The sequence below is a fragment of the Lygodium microphyllum genome, chromosome 24, assembly GCF_053477565.2.
Source record: "Lygodium microphyllum isolate KBCC chromosome 24, Lygodium_microphyllum_v1.1.10, whole genome shotgun sequence".
Classification (NCBI taxonomy): Eukaryota; Viridiplantae; Streptophyta; class Polypodiopsida; order Schizaeales; family Lygodiaceae; genus Lygodium; species Lygodium microphyllum.
This window is the reverse complement of record NC_141158.1, coordinates 135,798,105-135,808,914: the sequence shown is the minus strand read 5'-3', so window position 1 is coordinate 135,808,914 and position 10,810 is coordinate 135,798,105. Positions and strand designations below refer to the sequence as shown.

Here is a 10,810-nt window from a genome sequence, read left to right as displayed (position 1 = left end):
CTCTTCAACTTGTGTACCCACTTGCATGGCAAAGCACACTTTCCACTAGGCAAAGGAACCAAATCCCACTTATGATTTTCTGTAGTGAGTCATACTCTGACTACATGGCCCTCTCCCAAGAGTGACTATCACCTTTGCACATGGCCTCATCATAGGTAAGAGACTTACTAGCATCTATCACCATAACATAATCCATGGAGGGTGCAAACTGATCAAGTTGACATGTATCTCTAGTGGACCGCCTCAAAATAGGTTGTGGGGCGGCCTATACGTCCCATTTAATATCAAGGCCTTGGGCCATTGGAGCATTAGTTGTTGCAAGATGTCTAGCTAGTTGTATGGTAATATGAGGCTCCTTCTAAAATATCACCCTTTGTACCTCAATGACCTCCTCAAGCAACTTATCCATTTTCTTCTCATGGAAAACAATATCATGGCTGTAATTGAGCTTTTGAGCCTACAGAACCCATAGGCAATAGTCCATCTCACCAGTATCCCCATAACCAAGAAAGATGCATTTCATATACTTAGGATCTAGCTTATTGTGCTTGTCCTGGAAACATGGCAGAAAGCCTCCCAACCAAATATATGCAAATGATCATATGATGGAGGTTTTCCAAAAGACCACCTCCTATGCAACTTAATGGTTAGGAGTAGTGCATAGGGATCGATTAATCAAATGTACAATTGTAGTAATCACCTCAGTTCAAAAGTATTGTGGTGAGTGTGCTTGGCTAAACATACTATGAACTCGCTCTTGAATCATCCTATTCATGTGCTTAGCCATACCATTCTAGGGTGGGGTGTGTATGGTGTGGTCAATTGACACTTCATACCCCTCTCATCACAAAAGTGCTCAAAGGCTTTAGATACATACTCACCCTCATTATTAGATCATAGGCATTTCAACCTATATCCAGACTAGTTCTCAACAAGAGCAAACATGTCCAAGACTTTCGATTTTTCCTTTATGGCACATGCCTAGATATTATGTGAGTAGTCATCAATGAAAGTAACGAAATACTTCGTGCCACTTAGTGACTTATAGGGCATAGGTCCACAAACATCAAAATAAATAAGAGCTAGATGCGCACCCATGCGTGTAATGCTAGAGTTCTTATGCAAACTATAGGTCTACCATAAAGACAATGATCACAATAATCAAAACACTTATATTCAAGGGGTGGAAGGTACTATAAATGGGTAAGCTTTTTTATTCCCTTTGATGACATGTGCCCAAGAGGCGACGATGCCATAACGATATATGTGGTACTATAGCCACCACTGCCAAAACATGGTCAATAGACCTAGATATATGTAAGTGATAAAGTGTGCCAGACTTAGCACCTCGTGCCAAGACAAGATTCCCACGGGTCATCTTCCATGAGAAATCACCAAAAGAGACAATATAACATGCATCATCCAATTGTCCAATAGAAAGCAAGCTTTTAGTCAAAGCTGGAACATGGCGTACATCATGGAAAGTAATATATGCTACCTAAAGGAAGTTGCAGTTGGACATTTCCAATATCAACAATATCCAATGTCAAGTCATTACCCAATATGAAAGATCCTATCATGTTGCGATAGGAGTGGAACCACTCTCAATGAGGGATAATATGAAATGAAGCCCTTGAATCAATCAACCAACACTGAGCATAGGTGGACAAGGCATCAATCAACTACGAAACATCAAGAGAAGAAGCTACAAGTATGTAATCATCATCAAAATCAATTTGCACGACATTAATGTCTTCAATCTTAATGCTGGACTTGCTAGGGACAATGCTACGATCATCATTCTTTTCCTACACTTTGCCCTTTTCCTTTTCCTTGCACTTGTCACCACAAATTTTATGGCACTGTTGCCAAATATGACCCTGCTAGAATTACGTAATGTGACCCAAAGAGTTAACTCTAATACTTAGGAAAATTGAGCTTCTTGGGTATGTCCTATCCTTGATATGTCTTAAGTATATGTGGGCTTAGAGGGGGGGGCTAAGGGTTGGAGATTGAGCTGGCTAATTGAGGCGACTAGGGTATCACTAACTTGATGACTCTTAGGTGCAAGTATATGTGAGTGTTTACTTTTTGGATTTTGAAACGTTAAATTCTTTCTCAATGCCATTTCTACAAAATGACATCTTGTTATTACAAAGGCCACTAAGAGTTACAATTGGGACTTATACAAGTATGTATGGAGAATTGAAGACCGAATGTAGTGATGCCATCTAATTGACACAATCCACAATATTTGCATCAATCAATTTCCATGTTCAATGAGTTTTGATGCAATTCTTATTGGTTAAGAGACCAAACTCAAAATCTTGAAATGTATTTCATGAGGATCCACGAACTCTTCTTTGGGAAGGTTTCAATCACTTCCCTTGAAGAAGTGTAGTTGGACATCGGTTGCATTGACAAGGTATAATGTTAAACAATGGGTCATCGTCATGGATGATGAAGGAAAAGGGAAACCCACGCAAGATCATTCGTTGCTTGTCTCTTGCTAGAGAATTCACAAGGTTTGGTCTAGTCAATGGTTCTTGATTTTTGTCCTTGATGGAGTTGTATGGTTTAGGTATTGATGAAAATGATGATGCCACACAATTGTTTGTTGATGAATCATGTGGGGAAGTTGGAGTCTACACCTCGTGGGTTGTGATCATAAATTTAGGCAATCAAGAAGTCCTTTAATCTACCCTCATTCAGATATCTTTGAGTAGTGACTATGGTCATTTAGCCATGGCCTCAGTGAACTTATCGTTCTATCATTTACAATCACCACACATAGTCTTAAGTGTGGCATGCAATTAGACAAGATCTTCAATTAAAATAATTGGGAAAGCCTAAGGGCTAGTCAATTATCATTTTGCAAGATGTCTTTGTTGGTAACCAAATCTTGATGATAAACAAACATCTTGGAGCCATCCAAATAAGGGTTGTAAACCTTTGACCTCCCACATATCATGCAATTGGTTTGCTTTAATATGGGTCTTGGGTAGGTCAAAAGAAAGAATAACTAATGAGTGGCAATCCAATTAGACATTGCATTGACTTCACAAGGTTAACTGAACAATTAATGGAGCGAGTTTGTTAGATGACAGTCCACTATAATGTCCTTTGATCCACTAAGAAGAAGATAGTAGTGTGCCATGTGCAGGAGGGAGGTCAAAGGTCTAAAACCCAAAATTCGGAGGCTCTGCAATACCTTGCCTGATACCCTACCTTTGGGGTGAAAGGTGGGTGCCATAGTAAAAGAATCACAAATGTGTGATGCCCTTATATAATTCATGCAATTTTGCTTTTCTTTTAAGAGCAACAAAGAACAAACAACAAAAGGGTAAAACAAGATGGGGCTGTTCTCACTCTACCTGCTCCCATCCTCATCATCATCCCCATTTTTGTCAGCTTCCCACGGCGGTCGATGGCGCCCTCCATCGCTGGCAATCCTCTTCTCCAACAACAGCAGCAGCAAACCTTCCCTACTGCGGCGCCATCGCTGCTGCGGGCCACGCGCCTACCTCGACGACTCCAATTCCGTCTCCGGCCTCGTTAACAAAGTGGTGGGAGCTCTGCCCGTCATAGGCCTGTTCGCACGCATCCTCAGCGATGATGGCGGGGTCGGCTCCGACCGCATCCAGTTCAAGGAGTTCTGCACTCGCGTCTATCGAAGTTTCTCGCCTGAAGTCGTCACTGTCTTCTTCGACTTCGAGCAGCGCCATGGCTCGGTAGGTGCATTTCCTTATCCTCATTGCATTCCATCGTTACCTCGACTGTCGAAATGAATTGGGCATATGCTACAAAAGGCCGCACTTTCTATGGGAACTGACATCGTACAATCATTGCAATGAAATGAATGACACGTCCTTTTTGCCATCATTAGACTACAAATTGGTTGAGCACAGGACCATGATGGATTGGTAGTAGAACACCTTTCACATGCAAGCAATGCTTTGTCACCATTCCTAGTCCACTTGGTGAGTAGAGCCCTTTGCGAAGTCTTCTCTGCCAGTTAGTACTATAATACTCATAATGAAAGCCGAAGATCCTATGGTTCCTAGTAAAAATAGGACCATTGTGGTCAGCCACTTGCTAGCCAAGCTTTATGGATCCGAACTAGCGGATGAGCTGCACAAATGGAAAGAGGCACACAAACATCGGGTATGTGGACATGCAGGGTTCAAGAAAGCATATTCTGCTCATATTCTACTCTTGATCACATCCTCACAATTTGAGCTACAGTTAAAGGGGGTAGAGTACATGAGAGGTGGATCGATGATTGCTTTGTGGGTTTTATGGTGGGGTATGTTGGCATTGGATGGGTTTAAGCTCTATCAGGGGTTTCAGAGATCAGTAGCACCATTAGGATGAAGCAAGTTTGCCCACTCTCACCTACTCTTTTCAGTTTCTAGATTGATGAGATATTGTACATATCAATAGACTAGGAGGAGATGGAGCTTCCTTTGGGGTTATATTGATATCTTTATTATGCTCATCTTAGACACTCCAAAGGTGTTGTAGCAATAGCTCAATGCATTATATGTCCTTTCAACTTTGCCTAGATAGAAACTTTACTATATAGATTGGGAAGTCCATAATTATAGTATTTATGTTAGTCGTCATTTGTGTCATACAAAGTCATCTCCTGCCTGTGAGCCACAGTGAGTCGGCTCTTTTTGGAGTGTGCATTTTAGTGCATTATGCTTTTTAGTCAATTTTAGTGTGTTCGCACTGGTTGTTTCAGCTATCCAGCCTACTGCATTTCTATTTCAATGGTTGGAGGCTGTGTTCACACTGCCAACAATGGAGTGACCAGTTTTTTTGGCCGACCTGCGTTTCTTTTTCAATGGCTGGAGGCTGTGTTCATACTGCCAACAATGGGCTGACAAGTTTTTTCTGGCCAGCGGGCATTACTTTTTCAGTGGTTTGAGGCTGTGTTCACACTGCCAATAGTGGGGCGACCAGTTTTTTCTTGGTGACCAGCATTTCCTATATCAAATTATCGCCTTTTGCTGGTCGGCCAGCTTTTTTGCCCCCATTGTGATGCAGTTGGTGAATTTTTGGCTTCAATGGCTATTCATAGCTGCCCCACCTTAGTGGGAGACACATCATTTTGCAGATTCTGGCTTCCTCCATCATCTGGTGCTTCATTTCGTCATCAGCCTGCTCTAGTGCCCTCATTGACGCTTTGGGCTGCATGCAAGGACTGATTAGTCCTCTTTGTATTCAGCATTCTCTTGGAGTTCAGTGCAGATTTTCTTCTTGCATCCTCTTCTTTCTTTGCAATCTCTCTCTTCCGTTCTCTTTTTGTGTTCATGTTCTTCCATTGCACGCTCTCACAAGGTTTCAGAGTCGAAAGAGAGGACCTAGAGGTTCTTTGAAGAGGAGACCACACTCTACTTGCTGTTTGGTGCAGATTTGCTGCGAAGAATGTAAATTTGCTGCATTGTTCAGGCCTTTTATGTAGTATGCAGGGCATCTATAACTTGCATTTGAAGGGTGTAGCTGATTTCTCCGCTATTTGGGCAGCCTGACACTGAAAAGCAGCGGTTTCCTTGTGTATTTGTAGTGTGAAGGAAGATGCATCGCTGGTTTCAATGGTTTGATGATGAAGACAACCACCACTCAAAAGTCGGCATTTCCATCAATTCATCATCTTAATGATTGACACGATTGTGAAGATCATGAAGAAGATGACCAATTATTAATTTCCTATTTTATTCTATTAGTCTGTCATCTCTTGGTTGTGAGTGACAGAGACATTGGAGCTCTGAGTGTCATTACCACACTTAGTTTAGTGTGCATTTCCTTCATCTGCTAGGTGTTTGTTAGTCATGGCAACCCCATCTTCTATTTGTTGTAGGTGTTGCTAGCTGCACACTCTTTGGCTTTGTCTTTGTCACAGTCTTTGTCTCCATCTTTAGTGCTGCCATAATTTTCCAACCAACCTTAGTGCCCTCTGAAACCAGCCTTCCTCCTCAGACATGTGAGGTGGTGTAACTAGGGTTAGAGTAAATCTACGAGCTCAAGACTCAAGAAAATCACGTGATGTCAAAGGAAAAATGTGCTATAAGTTATGTCACATAGGTACTTGGTGGTATCTGGTGCCAATTGTTGGCCTAGGTCATTCATTTGGCCATAAACGTCAGTTGGTGACACGAGAAAAGTGGTATTTAATGTACCTAACGCCAATTTGATGGTCAAAGATGGTGCACAGACACTCGGGAATAAAAGTTGTCTAGCCAAGACTCGAGAAAATCACGTGATGTCAAAGGAAAAAGTTGCTATAAGTTATGTCACATAGGTACTTGGTGGTATCTGGTGCCAATTGTTGGCCTAGGTCATTCATTCGGCCATAAACGTTAGTTGGTGACACGAGAAAAGTGGTATTTAATGTACCTAACGCCAATTTGATGGTCAAAGATGGTGCACAGACACTCGGGAATAAAAGTTGTCTAGCCAATTTAATTATTAGCCAATCAGAGTATTTTTCAAGGCATTGAAATAATTATTGGATTAATTTTTAGTATTTAAAGACATACAATTAATATTTAGTTATGGATAATGCTGGAAAAACGAATTGGAAAGGCTGCCACTTGCCAAAATGCCCATGCAAAGTCTAAAAAACGTCTCTAGAGGCTGAAGAAAGACATTTTAGTGTATTCAGCCTGCAAGAGAGAGGAAGGGGATACTGCTGAATTGATTTGCAGCCATTGGAGGACCTTCTCAGATAGCTAGGGACAAGAGAAGACCAATCAACAATAGGTGATAGTTTTTAGTATTTAAAGACTGACAATTAATATTTAATTATGGATAATGCTGAAAAAACCATTTGGGAAGGCTGCCACGTGTCAAAAATGCCCATGCAAGTCTGAAAAACGTCTTGAGAGGTTGGAGAGAGGCATTTTAGTGTATTCGGCCTGCAAGAGATAGGGAGGAGATGCTGTTGAACTGATTTGCAGCCATTGGAGGACCTTCTAAGGTAGCTAAGGACATGAGAAAACTAATCAATAGCAGGTGACAGCATCTACAGACTGTTGAGATAGGGTAGTAGTAGTAAATGACTGATTCTCTTCAATTCTTTGCATTTACAAGCTGTTGAAATAGGGTAGCAATAGTAAATGACAGATTTTCTTCAGTTCTTCATGAAGAAAGTCTGAATTTTCTCTCTCCTCAGCATTCTCTCTCATCTTCTAGCCTTTCTATAGCCTTGCTCCGAAGATTACACCATTGAGATAATTGGAGGCGGAGAAATTTCAAATTTCTCTATTGTAAACCCTAATCAGCAATAGAAATTAGGGTTTAGCAACAGCCTTAGGAAGTGTCCCAAAAATTGGAAGCTCCAAGAGTTGGATTCAATAGGGCTTAAGCAGTTTTCAGTCAAATTCAGGTGGAGGGACTAGCAATCCATTGAATTTGCGGCATTTTCCATCTCCATCAAAGCGAGTGAAGGCCAATTGATTGCCCGAATCAAGGGGCAAAGCAGATCGAAGACTTGCTGGACATTTTGGACAGCAAGGGGAGTTGGAATACCGAAAGGGATTGGGAGAATCCGATTGTATATCAGCTTCTTTTTCAATCAAGTTAAATAAATACTAAAAGGGGCACCGGTTTTGGGGCCAACAAGGTGTCCAATGTCCAAGATTATATGGTAAAGTGTGCATTTCAGCTTTGTGAATTTGTTAATTGTTGTAAATAGTGCTTAATCAGGTTATTTATCACCCTATCCAAGGAGGAAGGCTGGTCGCAGGAGATGGTTTTGTGGATCTAGAGATATGTCTATTTTGGTCTACTTTTGTAGGGCTGATATTCTCTATGAGAATAGTAGCAAAGTATAGGTTGATCTGAGACTATGTTGCATTGCAAGCCATGGAAAACTAGTGAGCATATGTACAATCTCAAGAACCTTGGAGGATGCTTTGGCTCTTGGACACATTGGTTGCATTGATACTCTTATATTATGTAGCCATGGTTGATGTGTGATTAGTCAGCTTTGCACATCCTCACACCAATTGCAGATAGAGATTGATTGTCAATGGATAAGTTCTCCCTCTCCTCCCCTCTTCAAAGAGATTTGGATTTGCCAGCTTGAGCTGGACGCACCTCTCGCGGAGTACGATGTGTGATTAGTCAACTTTGCACATTCTCACAGCAGTTGTGGATAGAGATTGGTTGTCTATGGAGTAAGTCCCCCCCCACACCCCCGAAAGAAAAAAAAAGTAAAAGATTTGGATTTGCCAACTCTGCCAGCTTGAGCTGGAGATTGACACTACATATGCAAATGCCCAATATGATATAAGATCAGAGGTTGCTTCCACTGCTTGATCCATTCTCTAGGGGGATGAACTTTATAGATGAGTGTTGCCTCTTAGAGCTATGAGTGTTAGCCACATCTAATTCTTCAAAGCACAACTTAGACAGACTTGTGGATCCACCACGAGGAGTTACCATGGATCAGGGTTCAGGGTTTAGGATACAAATGATGCTGGCATGCATTGAATAACTAAGCCTCAACACTCTAGCCTGTCTATGCAGGATAGACCCATGAGAGACATCATGGGGTGATTTTGGTCATCTTTTTATCCCTGCAGCTTCTCATATCAGTTTCATGCTTATTTAACTTTGCCATGTCAGAAGATGTAGTTCCTTGAGTTTCAGATGTATCTGTTCTTGTCACATAGGCTGATTTTTTTGTCTTGTAGGTCGACTTTTTTGTCTCGTAGGCCAGTTGGCACTCTGAAGTGGATTGTAACTTAAATCTTGATGTATGCCTTTGATGCATCTTAAAGGACGTTAATACATGGCGGTGGAAGTACAAGGGCCCAACGATGATGTTGCTGCCAGGTTTACATAGTCCAAATCTGTCAATCAGGCTAGACTGCCTACTTAAATGGGCAATCTCCAAATGGCTGCCAAGTCTCATCTTCCCAAGTGTGTTGGAAGCATTACTGTGTTGAATTGAGAGGCCCGAGGAATGTTGAGTTTTAAGGGGACGAATTAACACTGGTTGCTGTTTGCATCTATGTATTTTAGTTTTGTTAAAATTATCAAGAAGTGAGCAAGAGGATAAAGTATTTGTGTTATGGGAGAGAATTACCTCAACTTAAAATGATGCACAACATAATGAGCTTGTAAGCAGGTGAACAATTGATCATATGATTCTGTTAGAAATGTGTTAGAAATGTTCACATGCACAATATCCTTCTGAGGTCTGTGATTGTTTACTTGTTATTTGTTATCTGGTCAGATTGCCAGGCCCCAGTATGTCTTGCTGTGGTGCTGGGCTGCAGCACTGGGTGCAGGTCTGCTCAAAACTGAGGACTTAATGCTAGGTGCTACCCGTTTACGGGTCTCATTTGATATTCAGTTTGAAGAGGAAAACTTCAATTTATTGATGGATCAAGCTGCCAAGGTGATTGGATTCGCCTTCTTTCTGTTTATTTGCATGGCTAATCATTTTTGCATGTGCACACATTCTTGAATATCTGATGCTAAATTTTGCATCTATACAGTTAATCTGTTGTAATTTTGTGTCTATACAGTTAATGTGTTGCCTTATGTGCATTCGATGTGTGCGTGTGGTGGTCTGTTCTTCTGTTTCTTTTTTTGGGTGAGGGGAGGGGTGGTAACTGGCATGTACTTGAGTCTTTTAATGGATACAAAATTTTTGGAAGATCTGTTGTACACTAATTCTGACGTGACTCTTTTTTTAAAAAAAATTCACAGAAGAGACTTAAATCCAAGTCCCCTGTACCATTTATACCTTATGAAGCCCGAGCAGCAAAGGCGTTGGATGCAATCTGTAAATGCTGCCTTTCAAAAGCAAACATGGAAGAGGAAGATGTGCAAATGCTCACTGTAATCTTGCAAAATGTTTTTCCTGGAGCTGAAAAAGCAGAAGTAGAAAGATTGGTGAGAGAGAAAGCTGCAGAGGAGAGCAAGGATGTGAAAATGGATGTAAGTGAGACTACAATGGAAGATTCTGCACAGGCTATGGAAGATGCGGATGTGGGGAGCAACATGGAGGGGACAGATGAGCAGGTTGTTGAAGAGACCGCTTTAACGGAAGAGAAGTTAGATAGCTTTGTGTAAAAAATGTATCTGCTGATGGTACACCACAGCTTGCTATTTGCTGATATCTGGAGAGCAACAGCTGGATTCTGAGGGCTTGAAGAAGATAATGTTGGTGATACCCTTAAACAGTCATGCTCTGAGACAATCTCCATGAACATAGTATCAGCACGCTCATGTGTACTCCGTGACACACTGCCTGCTGATCCTTGTAAAGTCCAGATGTTGGACCAGGCATTCAGCATTCGGGCAGAGGCCTTAGGTTGTCTATAAGAGATTTATTTTCAAGCGATTGGTTGATTGTAAATTTTATCAAATGCAACCTGCCTTTAACTGGTTATAAAAAGAACAGGGGAATTTACAAGGAAGAGTTGGGCTGAGAGGGGGGGGAGTTGAATTTGCAAATTGCAATATGTGAAAAGAATGGGGATTTTAGCACAAAGTGAGTTTGATAACTTCAAGACAATGCAATGGAATGACCACATTCATGCTTAATGGGAAATAAATTGTTATATGTTGATTGTGTAAACTTCAAAGTGTTAGAACTAATCATATCACAAGTCCATGGGTGGCAGGCCTAATCTATATTCACATAGTTGTATTATTTGTTTGATTGTTGGCCAACCTAATTCTCATAGGTCGTCCCATGGAGTGATAGTTTCTTGGGACCTTTCTTTTGGGTTGGGGTCATTAGTCACATACTCAAGCCTATGAGAGGCATTTTATTCCTTCGACC

The 10,810-nt window shown here is 41.3% G+C and overlaps 1 protein-coding gene across 1 annotated transcript; it reads left to right on the top strand.

The window, feature by feature from the left end:
- The first annotated feature begins 3,311 nt into the window (after positions 1–3,311).
- PDE329 (calcium homeostasis regulator) lies at positions 3,312–10,423 on the top strand. The gene is made up of 3 exons (XM_087665728.1): positions 3,312–3,731; positions 9,251–9,415; positions 9,730–10,423. The coding sequence occupies exons 1-3, from the start codon at positions 3,354–3,356 to the stop codon at positions 10,093–10,095; spliced, it is 909 nt and encodes a 302-aa protein (XP_087521854.1). The 5' UTR covers positions 3,312–3,353; the 3' UTR covers positions 10,096–10,423.
- Positions 10,424–10,810: the final 387 nt, after the last annotated feature.